This window comes from Corythoichthys intestinalis, unplaced genomic scaffold (genome assembly GCF_030265065.1).
Source record: "Corythoichthys intestinalis isolate RoL2023-P3 unplaced genomic scaffold, ASM3026506v1 HiC_scaffold_23, whole genome shotgun sequence".
NCBI lineage: Eukaryota > Metazoa > Chordata > Actinopteri > Syngnathiformes > Syngnathidae > Corythoichthys > Corythoichthys intestinalis.
Genome location: NW_026651592.1, coordinates 646,553 through 666,398, shown reverse-complemented (window position 1 = coordinate 666,398; position 19,846 = coordinate 646,553). Strand labels below are relative to the sequence as shown.

Below are 19,846 nucleotides of genomic sequence, written 5' to 3'. Positions count from 1 at the left end.
GATGTCAATTGTTTGTGCTACGTTTGTGCTATTAAAAGTTTCGTCTGCGCTGCAATCGTTTTTAAGATATTTACCGTATCGGCCCGAAAATAACACAGCCCTGATAAGAAGACGACCCCCTCTTTTTCAAGACTCAAGTTTGAAAAAAAGATTTTTTGAACACCAAATAATTTTTTATACTGAAAATAATTACAGTACGTATGTAAACTAAAGTGCAATCACATTCGTAAATGAATGTCTTCTGGTTTTTGAAATAAAGTAAATAAACCAATTTATTGTGATAAAACAACAAAATTGCAATAACTGCATTAACCATCAAAGTGAAGTCTAATTGTAACTGTAGTCTTGAAACAAATTTCAATAAGGAAAACCATTGCAATAAAATAATGAAAACTGGTTAAACTTGAGAGTAGCTGAGATCTGTCATGACAGGACATCACTTCAATGATATCTGGCGCCATCTAGCATCGTGAATGGGTATAACGTCTAGACCGCAAATATAAGTCGACCCCCACTTTTTGTCTTATTTCAATGCAAAAAACAGCGTCTTATATTCGGGCCAATACGGTACAATTATTTCATAGGTCAAGCTGAGGTCAATCAGGCCCCCATTTTGATTACAAATTGCTAAAATTGCTGTCAATCGTTAATGCTTTGTTTGTGCTGTAAAAAGTTTCGTTTGTGCTGCTATCTTTTTTGAGATATTGAGATACTAAATTCGAGTGATGACGTCATGCAGCCCCCCATTTATTGCAAAATGGACCCGAAATAGTGCCATTCGTTTATGCTACGTTTGTGTTGTAAAAATTTTCGTTTGTGCTGCTATCATTTTATAGATATTGTATTGAGATATTAATTTCGAGTGATGACGTCAATCACATCCACCCCGTCGCGGCTGATGGAGCGTATCAACTCTCTCAATAACAGATGGAGGGCCTGCGGGTCAATTCATCACTCAAAATTAATATCTCAAACCCCAAATTTACTGCAAAATGGACCCGAATGGGTGCCAATAGTTTGTGCTGCATTTGTGCTAGTTGTTGGGACACCCCTCTGTTATTGAGAGAGTTGGCACGCTCCGTCAGCCGCATGAGTTGGATACAGAAACGCTGCGAGTGATGTCATCACTCGAAATTAATATCTCAATTTCTAGAAAACAACACAGAAAGCAACACAAACAAATATATTTACAGCACAAACGTAGCATAAAGTTCCATTTTGCAATAAATGGGGGCTGTGTGATGTCATCACTCGAAATTAGTATCTCAAAAACGATAGCAGAACAAACCAGCACAAATGTAGCACAAACGATTGACACCATTTTTAGGCATTTTTAATCAAAACGGGGGGCTGGTTGACCTCAGATTGACCTAAGAAAAAATTGTTGATATGTCAAAAATGATAGCAGCACAAACCAGCACAAATGTAGCACAAACGATTGACACCATTTTTAATCAAAACGGGGGGCTAGGTGACCTCAGATTGACCTATGAAAAAATTGTTGATATTCCAAAAATGATAGCAGCACAAACGAAAACTTCACCCAGCACAAATGCCAGCACAAAAGAGTACAAACCTAGCACAAAAGAATGACATCATTTTTCTATAAATTTGCGTCTGATGGGGGGGCCAACTTCACAGAAGTATAAAAGTGTTGTCCGTCATAACTACGTTTTATCCAGCTTCGCAGTTCGTGCGCTCTGCTTCAATGCTAACACGCTGACCCCCGCATTTCCTTCAATGCAACTGTGATGTTATTATGCTACCTGTCAAGGTGCTTATTAGCTAACTTGCCCAGCCTTCGTTTGTGTTATATAATAAAAGGTTCCCAAGGAACCTTTTTTGTACACCCTTCATGTTATTTTCAGAATCTTATTAAACAGCTTGTAATCCAAGGGCTGCCCTTTTTTCAAACTGGCTAACCTTGACTGAGTAAAGAAAAAAAATCACAACCCTTACTTAAAATCTCATCACAGCAGATAAAGGCCGCTCTCTATAATTTGTGATAAAAGTCTCACAAATCACGCAATGAAGCCTTCAAAACTGCTTCAGGATAAAAAAAAACATTCATAGTTACATCTTTAATGAATCTTTAGTTCTTCATAGTTTTAATGCCTTATGTATCAACATATCAGGGTTTTTCAGGCACACCGCTTTACAACCCACACTCGTCAGCCCGCATTTTGTTACCTGAGCTCCAACACGCTAGTGACATTGCCCGTGGCGTAGATCCGCCGCACGTAGTTGAAGTCGCCCACGTAGAGGCTCCCGTCAGACCCGCACGCCAGCGCCACCGGGGCCAGCAGCTTGTTGCCGTCGGCCATGCCGTTGCAGCTGGGGCAGGAGATGCTTCGGCGCCGACCGTTGCCCATCACGCTGCCGATGACGGGCGGTTGTTGCGAGATAAAAATGTTCTCTCCGTTGCCCATGTGAAGAACACCTGGTGAGAATACATTAAAATTACACATTTTAGTAATATTCTGACTTAGTGTGTTGCTTTTTGTTTGATATAACAAATGACGCGCTTTAATTTATTTAAACTTACAGTGGGGCAAATAAGTATTTAGTCAACCACTAATTGTGCAAGTTCTCCCACTTGAAAATATTACAGAGGCCTGTAATTGTCAACATGGGTAAAACTCAACCATGAGAGACAGAATGTGGAAAAAAAACAATCAGAAAACCACATTTCTTTTTTATTTTTTTTTCTTAAGCAGCTCCGTCATCTATCACTGCTAACAGCGGCCAATGAGTTAACTCATCGGGCATCTTAGTCAGGGGCGCTGCCAGGGATTTTGGGCTCCATGAAAAGATATCACTTTGGGCCCCACTACCAGTGCCGGGACACACACACACATTTAGAGTATCAACTACGTAATTTCCTGCATTCTGGTGAATCTTTACACACTAATTTGTTCATTTTCTGCATTGATTTAAGAAGAAAATATGTTTATGTAAACGTACCGCGTATAGAGCAATAATGAATAGACTGATATCATCTATAAGAAATGTACTGAAGGCCATCTTTTACAATCTAAATATATTTTTATTAGAAACTTTCTCAAAGCAAATACCATAATGAATGACTTAGAATAAATGTTTTGTTTTAACTTACTACAGTATACATTACAGTATACAGTATACAACTGTTTTAGTATGAAGAGATTGCTAAGGGTTTGCCTGCTGTACTGATTAAATGTAAGCTAAAAGTGGAGCAAACACTAGCTAGCAAACAATTACAGTATTTCATTATGGAGTAGGCTTAGCCTCATCTGGAAACTTGCGATCTCCACTATAGGCTACAGCTCCGAAGCGAGGTCCGTTGTTAACAAATTCAATTGATGACAAACTAAATTCAATAAATTCTTGACAAAGTGGATTCAAGTTGATTTTAAAAAAGAAAATTTCCACACCAACTTTCAACATCTGTAGGATACCAAAAAAAAAAAAAAAAAATGCCGTCATTATTTGGAATTCATGTTTTTGAATAGGTGAATGTCGCTCAACGAGGCCGGGAAAATCCCGTATTTCTTATGGAGTGAGCTGGGACCTTGCTTTGGAGCTAAGATAACAGGTTCATTTTCAGCAATACACTGATATAAGTAGGGATGGAAATCGAAATCAGATTCCAATTCCAAACAGGTTCCTAGTGTTTCGAGGCCTCGACATCACAATGAAAAAGCCTTAACGATCCCTTTAACGATTCCTAAAGATGCAAATTGCGTCGTGACATGTCTTGTTGTCCAGATGCATCAAACTAGCATGTCGCCAAGAACCACTCGCTCCAAAGTTTGGCTACACTTCACCAGGAAAGAGGGTGAAAATGAAAGGTTACGATGGTTTAGCACGAGCATTGCAGCCGTAATCATAACAATGACAGCACGTAGGTTCAAACGCTCACAAGTGTGTCTTCACTTCACGAGGAAAAATTACAACAAAGCGACTTGCAGTCATTCCAAGGTGGAGATAACTGCAAAGGGAGGGAATACAACTGCACTGTCCTCACCGAGACGCTAAGGCTCAGTCCTGGCTATACAGTTAGCTAAACTCCCAAATGACGATGCAGAAGACGATGGTATAATTTGCTGACTTTATTCAACCATCACTTGAAGAGAAACTAAAAATAGAAATGAAACAAATCAATTTCGTCCCCAATACTAAACAGGTTTGCATCAACGTAAATCAGCGATGATTAGCTGCTAATACAATAATAACACAAACGGTTAGCATGCGTTCGCTAGCATTTGCACATCGTTCAAACCACTGCACAAATGGATTTAAGTGTCCGATTGTGAGGGGAAACACACAACAACAACAACACAAAAGATGATACATACAGGTGTTGCCTCTGTAGATATTTTAAAAACTTTAACAAAGAACCTGGGCTCGTAGCAGTGTTTCCCTCTCTCACTAACTCACTCACTCGGTTGGATGCGCGCTCTTCTTCATGTTAGCGCGTTCTTCTTCGCGTGAGGAAGCGCAAGGGCGCCCCCACTTGAGCATGAAAGCATGATAAAAACTAAAAGGCATGCATTTAAATATAATGGTAAATACTACACTTTAACTATTAAAGTGTATTATTTCCCCAAACTACAGCCCGTGGGCCGGTTACGGCCCGCCTCCACATTTAGTCCGGCCCCCTGAACAATACCAGAGAGCATTTTGAATTTTTTTTTTTTTCCCCCTCAGTAATGTTATTTATTTTCTGGCCTTTTTCTGTGAAGAACTCAGAGAGGGTTATTTGGTTATTATCTATTTAATTAATAGTGTTATTATTATATTATATTATATTATATTATATTATATTATATTATATTATATTATATTATATTATATTATATTATATTATGTTATATTATGTTTTATTATGATTTATATTTCATTTACTTTTGTTTCATGAAGAATCCAGAAAGGGTTATTTGATTGTGGCTTTCTGAAATACAATAATTTTTTACATTTAGGCACTCCTGCAATCGTCACACTTTTTCTGTTACAAACTGACCCCGGCCCCTCATCAGAGAAGGACAAAATTATGTTGCCATCACAGGAAAAAGTTTGGGGACCCCGGCTTTAACACATATTGCCAAAGGCAGAACAACGACCTATATGCCAATATATACCAATATTTTTCATTTGTATTAGAAAAATGTTTCAATAAAATGTTACACATTCTTGTGCATTTGCCACTTATTGCCACAGTTAACATTGAGGCTTTGGGCTTCTTTTGATCTCGTTGTGAGTTTGTAAGTTTGTGACTTCTGATCAAACAAACTCGATGCCAATCAAAACGTTTGTTCTTCTTTTTCCCCACATTAGAATCGATAAGAGAATCGATAAAGAATCGAATCGTTAAGCAATATCGATAATAGAATCGGAATCGTAAAAATCGTATCAATTCCCATCCCTAGACATAAGACACAAATCTTCCTTTGTAAAGTACTTTGTCACATCACGTTGGCCTTTTCTACCCATCTATTGTTTTGCTTTCTTTTCCTTCCTCTTTTAAAAACCCAATTTTTGTTTTGAAAACATTTCTGCAGTAACGTCCGAGTCATTAACTAAATGCTCACCGCTGCTCCCGGTCTGATTGAAGGAAGAGCGGACCAAACCATTTAATGAAAATACGGCGGTTGGGGGGTGGTGCTGGCAATACATAAAGTGCCCTCCATAATTATTGGCACCCCTGAAAAACATGTGTTTTTTAGCTTCTAATAATTTGTTTTTTATCCAAATAATATGGGACCTTAATGGAAAAAAAGAGAAAAATCCAACGTTCAATACAAGGGCATTCATTCAGTGGGGAAAAAATTTGACATCGAATAATGTGTGTTACAATTATTAGCACCCCTGGTGTCAATACTTTGTACGACCCCCTTTTGCCAACAAAACAAGGTCTGGGGACTGAGATGACCACGGGAGGAGCTTGATTTTGTGTCCGGTGAACCATTTCTGTGTAGATTTGGCCATTTGTTTAGGCTAATTGTCTTGCTGAAAGACCCAGTGACGACCCATCTTCAGCTTTCGGGCAGAGGGCTACAGATTTTGATTGAAAATGTCCTGGTATTTCAAAGCATTCATGATGCCATCCACCGTAACAAAGTTTGCTGGGCCTTTGGAAGCGAAACAGCCCCACAGCATCACTGACCCACCCCCATACTTCACTCAAAATACACACGTTCCCAGGCTTCAACAGGGATCGTGTGCTTTGGTCAGATGAGACCAAGATTGAGCTTTTTGGCAACAAACACTCTAAGTGGGTCTGGCGTGCCACGAAAGATGCGCATGCTGAAAAGCACCTCATACCCACTGTGAAGTATGGGGGTGGGTCAGTGATGCTGTGGGGCTGTTTCGCTTCCAAAGGCCCTGGGAACCTTGTTAGGGTGCATGGCATCATGAATGCTTTGAAATACCAGGACATTTGAAATCAAAATCTGTTGCCCTCTGCCCGAAAGCTGAAGATGGGTCGTCACTGGGTCTTTCAGCAAGACAATGACCCTAAACATATGGCCAAATCTATACAGAAATGGTTCACCAGACACAAACTCAAGCTCCTCCCATGGCCATCTCAGTCCCCAGACCTTGTTTTGTTGGCAAAACGGGGTTGTACAAAGTATTAACACCAGAGGTGCAAATAATTGTGACACACATTATTTGATGTCAGATTTTTTTCTCTATGTGGGACTTTTTCCCCACTGAATGAATGCACTTGTATTGAAGGTTGGATTTTTCTCTTTTGTTCCATTAAGGTCCCATATTATTTGAAATTAAAAAAAATATATATTTGAAGCTAAAATACACATCTTTTTCAGGGGTGCCACTGTATGATCTCTGGGTGTTTACTTTTTGCCAAAAACAAAACAAGAAAAATAAACCTTTTGTTTATTCCTATTAAAATTATGATGATTAATATTTAAATTTGCAAACGATTACCTACTGTTCTAATTTTCTTTGTGGGCCTCCATCAGGGCATGGGCCTTTAGAATCAGTTTCACTTTTCACCCCTATACGGGGCCCCTGATCTTAGTGTGTCGTATACTTAAACTTAGACTAGGCAATCGTAAGAAAATTTAGAGCTGACATCAAATCCTACTGTCATTTTCACTACGAGGCGCTTTCAGAAACTTTACGAGGGCGTAAACGCAAAGAGCCTCCTTCAGTCCGATCCATAACCTCCTGTTTGAAATGCACGATGCGCTTCCCTCGCTTTCGACTGGTACTCGGCGGTGTGAGTGGTCTGAGCAGACCAACATTTGGTCTATCAGTGAAGATCAGCCAAGCATCCTTTTCCCGGGGCGTGATTTAATCTTGCAGCGGCTTCCGTGAGCAGGCTGTCGGCAATTAAATTAAGGTCGGTTCTAAAAACGACGAGCGCGAACATGACACTGTAGAGCCAAAGAAGCGAAGGGGCGGGGTGGGCTAACGTCTTGTAGAAGGTGGCAGCACCGTCTAACACACTCTCCCCCCTCCTCCGAATTGCGCATTCCGACTCGTCGTGACGGATCAAAGCTTTGGCGGCACTTTTCCTATCAGCACGCCTCATCTCCTCTGATGAGCTCCCAACACACAAAGCGAGGCCTTCACTCGTGACAGGTGACTCGCAGGAACTTTCTTCTCTTTTCATCCACCTTTCAAGAGCCATTTGGCAGGAATGAGAAAACTGACCCCTTGGATGGTGGGAAAACAGAAATGACATACAAAAAGAAGGCTGCGTGACATTGCCCGATGGCAAATCGTTGGAGAAAAATGACTGAGTTCGAGAAGGAAATCGGCTTACTTAAACACTGAAGCTTAGCTTTTTGCATTACATAAGCAAATTTGTTGAGTTCATCTAGCTCGATTGTCAAAAACTACATCGACAGTCATTTGAAAACTTAGGACACCCCATGAAATATTCAGTTCCTTATTGAGAAATGTTCACATATCAATGTCTGATGTTTTTCTTTATTTCTAGAAAAGGAAGTGATTTAATTGCAGGTAAACGACAAAAATTAACATTGTTTTACTCATTAAACTAAATATTAGTGCTGTCAAACGATTAAAATTTTTAATTGAGTTAATTACAGCTTAAAAATTAATTAATCGCAATTCAAACCATCTATAAAATATGCCATATTTTTCTGTAAATTATTGTTGGAATGGAAAAATAAGACACAAGATATATACATTCAACATACGGTACATAGGTACAGTATTTGTTTATTATAAGAATAAATCAGCAAGATGGCAATAACATTATTAATATTCTGTTAAAGCGATCCATGGATAGAAAGACTTGTAGTTCTTGAAAGATAAATGTTAGTACAAGTTACAGAAATTTTATATTAAAACCCCTCTTAATGTTTTCGTTTTAATAAAATTTGTAATTTTCAATCAAAAAATAAACTAGTAGCCCGTCATTGTTGATGTCAATAATTACACAATGCTCATAGGTGCTGAAGCACATAAAATCAGACACACCCAAGCGCCACCAGAGGGCGACAAAACTCCAAAAAACACAAGTAACAAGTGGACATTGCACTATACTGTCATTTAATCTGCTTGAGCGGGGCATGTGCGTTAATTGCGTCAAATATTTTAACATGATTAATTAAAATAATTAATTACCGCCCGTTAACGCGATAATTTTGACAGCCCTACTAAATATATCAACAAAAATGCATATTCTAACTGAGGAAAAAGTCCGGACACCCTACTATGGGGTGCCGTTTGTAAAGCAGCACATGCTCAAAATTACGACATGTTCTCACATTTAGCGCCACACAGTGTTTAAAATGGTGTGAAATTTTTAGAGTCACCTTTTTAGATTAGTCTATCATCCATGATTCCCTCGGCTATACCTCCATACACAAATCTGACAATCACCCTAATCAATGAACTCACACTAATCGACAATATTGCTAAGTGCTATGGAAAATCAATAACTTTTGGGAAGAAAATGCATGTGGAAAAAAAAAAAAAAAGAAAAGCTCATGTAGTATGACGTATGCAACTCCACCATGTTTGATTGTGCGTCCTTGACTGCAAGGGGACGGGTCTTGATAAGCATATGCTTCTCCCGTCTGCCCTTGTCTGTCTTCGGTTCTTTCTGTCTTTGAGCTAATCATATTATATTTTGCAACTGTCAATGATACCGATGATGATGACAATAAACATTTAATTAATTCATTCATTCATTCACAAGCACATTTAAACGAGGGTTCTTGAAAACTGCGCCAAGAGTGAAGATGTGCGAATTCTGCGTTTGTGCCGCCATCATGTGGACACTGATAACCGAAGATTTAGCTGTGGAAACGTCACTGACTGCGACAAACTTTGTCCCTATGTCACACATGAGACCAATGTTTACATTTGGAGTAAATTACACAGGTGCTTTTTTTTGTTTCCATTTATTTACAATCTCTTGCAATGCTTCATATTAAAGAACACATGCGAAAAGATGGGGTTCTATGGACAATTATTTTTCGCCCATTGTTTTGAATGAACTTAAAAATAAATGAATGCGGTGGCCGTGGAAGCTTTTTTTTTTCTACAAACGTGCAGGTGTGGACGTAATTATTTTCTCCCCGATGTATTAGAGCAGGATCCTCAGTTTTAAAAAAAAAAACCCTGCTAGGTGTAGACATGGCCTTAACTTAACCCTCGAGTTAATTTTTGCTATCCCAGTCAACCTGCTTTCAGGGACCCTTTTTGTTATTCCCCTTTCATGCAATCGCGTGTTTTTGTTGCATTTAATAAACCTTTGAATGCATCCCTCGTTGCTGCCTGTTTTAGGGTTTAACCTTGTTTTCTCTCTTTGCGAACCGTAACAAAAGCATTTCTTTCCAGCATCAGCCTTTCAGAATTCATCATTAGAGAAATTGCCGTTGTACTCTTACTATGATAATCTTTGAAGTATTGAAGTGTTTCAATTCAGTTTTTTTCACGCTAAAATTGGACATACTCCGCAATATTCCTCTTGGCAGGAGAAACATCATGCAAATTTCCATTCCTCTAATTCACATTAAATCATGTATGCAAAATAATTTGGAGCACGTTTTATTGTCTCCAGCAGTTCGTGGGTGAGCGTAGGCATGAAAGATAAAAGGAACCCCCACCAGAATAGAACACGGACGTTGACTCACCGCTCTGTATGTTCAAAGCGTGGTGCTTGTCGACAGTCCAACCGCCCAGTTTGGAGGCCGAGCTCTCATAGCCCTGAAGAACAGCCGTCCTCTTCTCCCACAAGATCAGGTCAGGACATGATTCATACTCGAAACCCACAGACACTAGAAGAACAAAGTAGGAACAATGTTGGAAATTGTTTTTTCCCCTTTCCAACATTTTGTTTTCATTTTTAAGCAATGAACAAAAACGTTGTGTTTACATAAGTGGACAATAAGGGTGTGACTATATATTGAAAAGGTGATATATCGCGATACTTTGGAGCCCAAAAGGTAATCGATATGCTCCCACAAAGAATCGATATATCGTTTTAAAATGGTGCCACTGTTTAATCATAAAAAGAACCAACAGGTTGCTACCGAAATCTTCCATTAGCATAGTGTCTATGTTAGCTAACTGGCTGCGATTGACAGCGCTAGACATCAAATTAATTTTGACTGGATGAGACGTCTAGAGACGTCTATACATCAAAGCAAAATGCGTGATCGCGAAAAACGAGGGATCACTGTATACAAGTAGTGGTGAGCCTAAAAACCTTTTCTTTGGGGGCTCTGTTGTTGATGTGTGATTAAACGTTACCTTGCCCAACCATAATATTTAAAGTAGAGCTGTCAAAATTATCGCGTTAACGGGCGGTAATTATTATTTTTTTATTAATCACGTTAAAATATTTGATGCATTTAACGCACGTGCCCCGCTCAAACATATTAAAATGACAGCACAGTGTAATGTCCACTTGTTACTTGTGTTTTTTTGGTGTTTTGTCGCCCTCTGCTGGCGCTTGGGTGCGACTGATTTTATGGACCACCATGAGCATTGTGTAATTATTGACATCAACAATGGCGAGCTACTAGATTATTTTTTGATTGAAAATTTTACAAATTTTATTAAAACGAAAACATTAAGAGGGGTTTTAATATAAAATTTCTATAACTTGTACTAACATTTATCTTTTAAGAACTACATGTCTTTCTATCCATGGACCGCTTTAACAGAATGTTAATAATGTTAATGCCATCTTTATTTATTGTTATAATAAACAAATACAGTACTCATGTACTGTATGTTGAATGTATATATCCGTCGTGTGTCTTATCTTTCCATTCCAACAATAATTTACAGAAAAATATTGCATATTTTATGGATGGTTTGAATTGCAATTAATTACGATTAATTTTTAAGCTGTAATTAACCGTTTGACAGCCCTAATTTAAAGGGAACCTCGGATTTAAAGACTTGTAGGCTCTAATAAGCCACAGTTGTTCTCTTTTACTAAAATATGTTGCTAGAAGCACATACAGTGCCTTGCAAAAGTATTCGGCCCCCTTGAATCTTGCAAACTTTCGCCACATTTCAGGCTTCAAACATAAAGATATGAAATTTAATTTTTTTGTCAAGAATCAACAACAAGTGGGACACAATCGTGAAGTGGAACAACATGTATTGGATAATTTAAACTTTTTTAACAAATAAAAAACTGAAAAGTGGGGCGTGCAATATTATTCGGCCCCTTTACTTTCAGTGCAGCAAACTCACTCCAGAAGTTCAGTGAGGATATCTCAATGATCCAATGTTGTCCTAAATGACCGATGATGATAAATTGAATCCACCTATGTGTAATCAAGTCTCCGTATAAATGCACCTACTCTGTGATAGTCTCAGGGTTCTGTTTAAAGTGCAGAGAGCATTATGAAAACCAAGGAACACACCAGGCAGGTCCGAGATACTGTTGTGGAGAAGTTTAAAGCCGGATTTGGATACAAAAAGATTTCCCAAGCTTTAAACATCTCAAGGAGCACTGTGCAAGCCATCATATTGAAATGGAAGGAGCATCAGACCACTGCAAATCTGCCAAGACCCGGCCGTCCTTCCAAACTTTCTTCTCAAACAAGGAGAAAACTGATCAGAGATGCAGCTAAGAGGCCCATGATCACTCTGGATGAACTGCAGAGATCTACAGCTGAGGTGGGAGAGTCTGTCCATAGGACAACAATCAGTCGTACACTGCACAAATCTGGCCTTTATGGAAGAGTGGCAAGAAGAAAGCCATTTCTCAAAGATATCCATAAAAAGTCACGTTTAAAGTTTGCCACAAGCCACCTGGGAGACACACCAAACATGTGGAAGAAGTGCTCTGGTCAGATGAAACCAAAATTGAACTTTTTGGCCACAATGCAAAACGATATGTTTGGCGTAAAAGCAACACAGCTCATCACCCTGAACACACCATCCCCACTGTCAAATATGGTGGTGGCAGCATCATGGTTTGGGCCTGCTTTTCTTCAGCAGGGACAGGGAAGATGGTTAAAATTGACGGGAAGATGGATGCAGCCAAATACAGGAACATTCTGGAAGAAAACCTGTTGGTATCTGCACAAGACCTGAGACTGGGACGGAGATTTATCTTCCAACAGGACAATGATCCAAAACATAAAGCCAAATCTACAATGGAATGGTTCAAAAATAAACGTATCCAGGTGTTAGAAGGGCCAAGTCAAAGTCCAGACCTGAATCCAATCGAGAATCTGTGGAAAGAGCTGAAGACTGCTGTTCACAAACACTCTCCATCCAACCTCACGGAGCTCGAGCTGTTTTGCAAGGAAGAATGGGCAAGAATGTCAGTCTCTCGATGTGCAAAACTGATAGAAACATACCCCAAGCGACTTGCAGCTGTAATTGGAGCAAAAGGTGGCGCTACAAAGTATTAACGCAAGGGGGCCGAACAATATTGCACGCCCCACTTTTCAGTTTTTTTATTTGTTAAAAAAGTTTAAATTATCCAATAAATTTTGTTCCACTTCACGATTGTGTCCCACTTGTTGTTGATTCTTGACAAAAAATTAAAAATTTATATCTTTATGTTTGAAGCCTGAAATGTGGCGAAAGGTTGCAAGGTTCAAGGGGGCCGAATACTTTTGCAAGGCACTGTATATTATTGCCATTGATTTAAAAATCTTTCATATTTAGTACATGTTTTGATCTACGGAGGGTGCCATATTTTACGCACGCGCAATGCACGCTGGGCGTGATGACCAGTGTTGTTAATCTTACTTTAAAAAAAAAAGTCATAAATTACAGTTACAAATTACTTCTCCCAAAAAGTAATTGAGTTAGTAACTCAGTTACATGAATGGAAGAGTAATTAGTTACTTGGCAAAGTAACTGGTATTACCTTTCATGCTTTTTTTTTTTCATTCCCAAATAAATAAATAAATACATAAAAATAAAAAAGTAACCTTTGCTATGTTTGGAAGTCATTTAATGTTGTGAATCAACTGTTAAAATTGCTCACGTTTTTTGCATTAGTTCCCTTCAGTCTACTTTTGACATGTGAAAGTTTTAAAACTGTTTCATCATTTAAAGATAAATTCAAGTCAAGATTTTACCGATTTAGGAGTATTTTCGATAAAAAAGTTACTTAGGTTCGCTAGGAAGGTTCTCTACAACAGAGCCTTCCTGAGAAGTCTACTGCTTTGAGATGGCGGCTGTTTACTAACGCATCTAGTTTCTTTATCATACATGTTGCTAATGCAGCCGTGTCTGTCATTTCACATCTAGTTCTACATACATGTGATATCTACCCAAGCATCATGTGGGCGTAGTTTGTAGGCTATCGGCTACAGTCAGGTATCATTGGAGCCACCTAGCATCGTGTTTGCACGACTTCTTTCCCTCCTCCCCACTCCGCTCTCTCATCTCCGTGAGTCCGTTTCCATGACTTTTCTCATGTCAGTCAACCAACGTAGTAACGCATAGTAACTCAAGTCTTTACATCCTCAGTAACTGTAACGGCGTCGCCGAGAAAAGTAATTAGATTACTTACTACTGAAAATAATAACGCCATTAGTAACGCTGGTATACTGTAACGTGGTTATTAACAACACTGGTGATGACACGGTTAGACTGGACTAGGAGAATAGTTGTGCTAGCTAGCAAGCGAAGCCCGTATGACGACTGACATGATTTTGTCACATTCTGCTGCTGGTCAGATTGTTTTGTTACAGAGCTGTGAGATGAGTTCCCAATGACATACCTACATCCAATTCAAACTCATCAGCAGTGTCTCTAAACCGATCCTAGATATGGACTTGCTGCTATTTGACGGATTGTAAATCTCTCTGATGCTAGTTGCATCATTGCCTTGGTTTTTTTTTTTTTGTTTGTCTGCTTCTCGCCATGGTTTTCCCCGTTTTTGTTTTTTTTTGTTTTTTTTTAATTGATCCCGACCTACTGTCACGGACCCTTTTTGTGTCTCTCTTTTCACGATCGTGTGTTTTCTTGTTTGTTCTGTAAACCTTTTTACGCAGTCCCAATGTTCTTGTTGTCTGCTTGCTGTCTGAAGTAAGCCACGTTTTCTAATTCAGTAGTCAAGCCAGCCGCAATTTCTTTACAGTTGCGTTTCACTTTCAGGTTTTACCGCACAGACAGAGAATGCATGTGGATTGCGATTGCTTTATAAGGAAAATTATCACTCCAACGTCACGGGAAGTATAGTCCTGTAGTCTATGTGCTTGTACGGCGCATGGGAAACCCTGGTTGGAATCCCACTGGAGACCTTCATTTAATTGCTTTTGCCGCTCGTTTTGTGAAATATCGACAGTGCTATGCTCCTCATCACTTTTCCGCTCGGATTCAAATTGAAAGGGCAGAACTGACGACACGTTTATGTAGCTAACGAGTGACACCGTGGAAGTACGGCAGTGCTACCTAATGACGTCACCGCCCATAGTGCATTGCATCGTCAACAACAATGGCGACCTACTAGTTAAACTAATTTTTCAAATTCTATAAAAACTAAAACATTAATAGGGGTTTGAATATCAAATTATTATCACTCATACTAACATTTAGTTGAATGGGAGGGGCGTTGTCGTCGATAGCAGCCAATGAGTTCAATAAAGGGTTAAGACAATTTGGGCAGAAAAAAAATATCTAAATGAAAACAAGGCAAACCATGGTAGTAAGCGACTACTTTGTGCCCCACAGGGCATTCCCTAATTGCTGATAAAACTTTTTATGTAGTATAAGAGTTATTTTCCCAATATAGTGGAAGGTCAACCATTGATTTGTCCCTTAGGAAATAATAGGAGTACTCAGAGTAAACCTGTCAGCATCAAAAATCCTGTATTCACTCTATGGTCAAGTGTCATTTTGGTTCAGTTTTGCTCTGGTTGTTATACTGGCTTGCAAGTACAAAATGGCTACAAAAAGGGAATTTCTTCACTGACCAAAAGCTTCGGACAGGCCGTAGACCTTCTGGCCGTAGACATCGGTCTTGTCCCATACAAAGTCATACAGCAAGTTGGGCCCGGCGGGGAACCACTTCCTAAAGAGTCGGCCCTCCACCGCTACCATCAGGTGCACCTTCATCAGGTTAAACGGGATGGTCATGTGCGTCAGGGTCACCCTCAGGATAGACTTGTAGCCCGCCGTCCTGCTGCTCAGGTAGCTCAGCTTCATGTCGGTACCAGGGATGAGGACGTCCTCCTGCAATGTCTATGAAAAAGACGGAATTAACCCTTTAAAATTTCAAAATAACTACCCAAAAAGTCCAAAATAATTGTATTTTGTCTAATGATGGAGGATACACTGCCCTCTGTTGGCAGCGTTGGGTCTGGCTGGACTGTCGACTCGTATGACTGAGAAGCAGACTCAGACGTCTGAAATGGATAAAGCACAGCTGCGCTCTGGTTTGGACCACATAAGGCAGTAAATTGTTTTGAGCTAATATACATTTGTGTATGCATTTGTAATCATGTTTACAGCTACAGGGATTTGCTATGAGAATTGTAAAAACGTTAGAATTCTTGGCATCTAAACTAGCAGACTTGTTGAGCAAATTAGGCTAATTTAATCTACTGTATTTGCATATTGATCAAACTATAAGGACGTTTTGAATACCAATTGTTTTGTGTCAAGTGTTTTATTTAGGTTAGTCACCCGTCCCTTGAAATACGGAATCGTTCCGTATTGAACCAATACGGAACGCAGTTTATTCCGTATTTCACAATTGTCCCATGGGGCGACCCCGCGGCTCCGGTGGCGGTGCGCCCAGCCCATGCACGTCTGTCACACACAAACACACACCTCCTGCGCTCATGAGTGACCAGTGAGCCAACAATAATGAACAAAAAGGGCAGCAGATATTAAAGACAGCAAGATAGTTATCTGCCTGCCCGCTGCTGTCATCCCTGCACTGCGCTCCACTTCCGGGTTCGTTGCCTAGTTACCTCACTCGCTCTGTTCAGCGCACCGCCCTGCGCGTTTTCAAAACAAAAATGTCTTCTTCAACAGCAGAAACTCAGGACACCCCACCTCATCCTCAAAAGGGGAAACGTCTCCAAAAAATAGAGTGGAGTGGGAAGAGGGGAACCCGAGGCTCGATGTTGATTATAAAGCGAACTGCAAGGCAGGGAGGAAAGTTTATGCAGCGTCTCACGGAGGTGGAAAACAGCATGCTGCAGGGGACCTCCACAAATGGAATATAAGCTTCGTCACAATTCTTTGTATTACCTTCAGTGGTGGACTGTAGTGAAGTAAAAGGACTTCGCTACTGAACTTAAAAACATTTTTGTATATCTGTACTTCAGTTGAGTACAAAGTGAAGTGATCCTGTTTACTCAGCACGTATTTGTACTTTCCCAATGCTTTCGTGAGCAACACACATCTCCTCTTTCTTCCTGTCTAGACGTGTAACAAACCGACGGGTTACATGCAGTAATCAAATTTTGCTGGTGCTGCCACCTACACATTGGGAAAGCATACTACATCGGCAAATTGGAGGTTTCATGTACTTCCGTCTGGACAGTTTCCCCACACATAATAGTCGTGAAAACGCGGAAAGAAAATAACGGCAAAATGCCACCGATCTCTCCTTTGTCTCAGGTTAAAAGTCTGGGTGTCATCCTCGACAGCACACTTTCCTTCCGGTCACATATAAACGGCATCACCAGATCAGCCTATTTCCACTTTCGCAACATTTCTCGCCTCCTCCCTTCTCTCACCCGCCATACCGCTTCCACCCTGGTCTGTAATCTAATAACCTCCCGGCTCGATTATTGCAACTCACTGCTCTTCGGTCTCCCTAACAAGTCCCTCCAGAAACTGCAGCTCCTCCAGAACTCAGCAGCACGCCTCATCACTCGAACCCCCTCAACACACCACATCACCCCCATCCTCCGTCAACTTCACTGGCTTCCCATCAAACAAAGAATCAACTACAAGATCCTCATCATCACCTTCAAAATACTCCATGCCCTGGCCCCGCCCTACCTTTGCGATCTTCTCCGTCTAAACAATACAACCCGTTCCCTTCGCTCTACCACTATTTTTCCCCTCTCCGTCCCCCATGTCCGCCTCTCCACCTTTGGTTCCAGAGCTTTTAGTCATTGCGTCCCCCAGCTCTGGAACTCCCTACCCCCTGATCTTCGCAGCATATCTACCCTATCACTTTTCAAATCTAGACTGAAAACACACCTGTTCACTCTTTCTTACCCACCATAACCCCTAGCTCTGTTATATTTTTACTTCTTTTTATTGTGCTTTTAATTTTTTATCCTTTTAATACCTTTTTATCGTACTGTGATTCCATGTCTCTTGTGAAGCATCTTTGTGGGTTTTGAAAAGCGCTCTAGAAATAAAATGTATTATTATTATTATTACTTTTGCGCTATTGTATAAGATCGTTGTTGTGTAAACCTGTCCTTAAATTGTGACTTATTAACTTTTTTTTCTTCATTTTGTTGGCTGATGCGACTTTCAGTAATCCAAAAAATATGGTACAAGTACTCTGTTTAAATCCATACGTCCTTTTATTTCACAACCAATGACCATTTGTCTTCCCTTCTGGCTGCTGACCAGTAGAGACTGTCGCGTATTATTCATAACCTTTCCTCCGAGTGGATCTATGGAGCTGAAACATCAATAGGAGGACAATTATAGCGTGGCATCGAAGGCGACCCGGTGAAGGATTTCTTCATTATAGCGCACTGAATAGTTTTCTCCATCGATTTAATAACGGAAAAGCCCTTCATTACAAGCGCTGCCTCCCGTTGCCGCGATATCGCGACAGCACCGCCGCATTGCCCTTGGGCTCGTGGCTTACATGGGCAGATAATATATGGAGTCATAATAACAGACCGGGTGGAGACCCGCTAGCACTTTGGTTAGCGTTTGCGTTGAGGCTAAGGGTCAAAAAGCATCGGTTTATCCCGCTCTGCTCTAATTAAGTCACCTCCAGCCCGACCCCCCTTCCATTTTGTCCGACATCACAATTAAAACAGCGACCCGCCATAACGCCGGTCAGAGGACACGTCAGTCAGCGGGTGAATTTAGTTGGAGGGCGATTGATCCAAATTCGCCCTCCTGAGTCGACCTGGAAAGCGGAGCAAAGACGAAGCGGTGGCTATAAATAGGCTCCCACCAAATTCACTGATATGCCATAAATCTTGGGAAGTGTACTGGGAGACGAAATCATTAGAAAAGGGCAAAGAGATGCCTGTTAAACAAAAAAGTCACACATACCCGTGGCGAGTTTGTGTTTAAAGAGGTCAGTGGAATAACACGCGGATAAAACCACTTTATCACCATTTTAAACAATGTTAGTTTCCGCATTTAGAGTACACAGATCCTCACTTTCAGCAGTTTCTCCATTTTTTCACGAACAGAAGCCCACAGCTGTACATATATATATATACATATATATATACATATATATATACATATATATATATATACATATATATATATATATATATATATATATATATATATATATATATATATATATATATATATATACATATATATATACTGTATATAAATAATTAGGGCTGTCAAAAATATTTGACGCAATTAACGCACATGCCCTGCTCAGACAGATTTAAATGACAGTACAGTGAACTGCCCACTTGTTAATTGTGTTTTATGGAGTTTTGCTGCCCTCTGCTGGCGCTTGGGTGCGACTGATTTTAAAGGCTCCAGCACCCATGCGCATTGTGTAAGTAATTATTGGCATCAACAATGGCGGGCTACTAGTTAATTTTTTGATTGAAAATTTTACAAATTTTATTAAAACGAAAACATTAAGAGGGGTTTTAATACAAAATTTCGATAACTTGTAGTAACATTTATTTTTTAAGAACTACAAGTCTTTCGATCCATGGATCGCTTTAACAGAATGTTAATAATGTTAATGCCATCTTGTTGATTTATTGTTATAATAAACAAATACAGTCCTTATGTACCGCATGTTGAATGTATATATCCATCTTGTGTCTTATCTTTCCATTCCAACAATAATTTAGAGAAAAATATAGCATATTTTATAGATGGTTTTAATTGCGATTAATTACGATTAATTAATTTTTAAGCTGTAATTAACTCGATAAGAAAATTGTAATCGCTTTTAATCGATATAATGTATCGATTATATAATATAATATATATATATATATATATATATATATATATATATATATATATACACACACACATATATATATTGGGGCTGCAGCTATCGAATATTTTAGTAGTCGATTAATCGATGGACTAGTTAATTCGATTAATCGAGTAATCAGATAAGGAACATGAACATTTAAAATACCTAAACTGAGCCTCAAACGGCATATATCTTTTTTTTAAATGAGGATGTATGTACAACAAAAGAACAATCGGCTTACACAGA

General features: G+C 39.6%; 1 protein-coding gene across 7 annotated transcripts in view; it reads right to left on the bottom strand.

The window, feature by feature from the left end:
* The window catches only part of LOC130911193 (teneurin-4-like), a 599,534-nt gene that overhangs the window by 155,348 nt on the left and 424,340 nt on the right, over positions 1-19,846 (bottom strand). For all 7 annotated transcript variants that reach the window (XM_057828990.1, XM_057828991.1, XM_057828993.1 and 4 more), the window contains 3 exons: positions 15,390-15,657; positions 10,122-10,265; positions 2,191-2,440 (listed from right to left, as the gene is read on the bottom strand). In XM_057828990.1, coding sequence (XP_057684973.1) covers positions 2,191-2,440; positions 10,122-10,265; positions 15,390-15,657 — 662 coding nt within the window. The remainder of the gene's footprint in view (positions 1-2,190; positions 2,441-10,121; positions 10,266-15,389; positions 15,658-19,846) is intronic.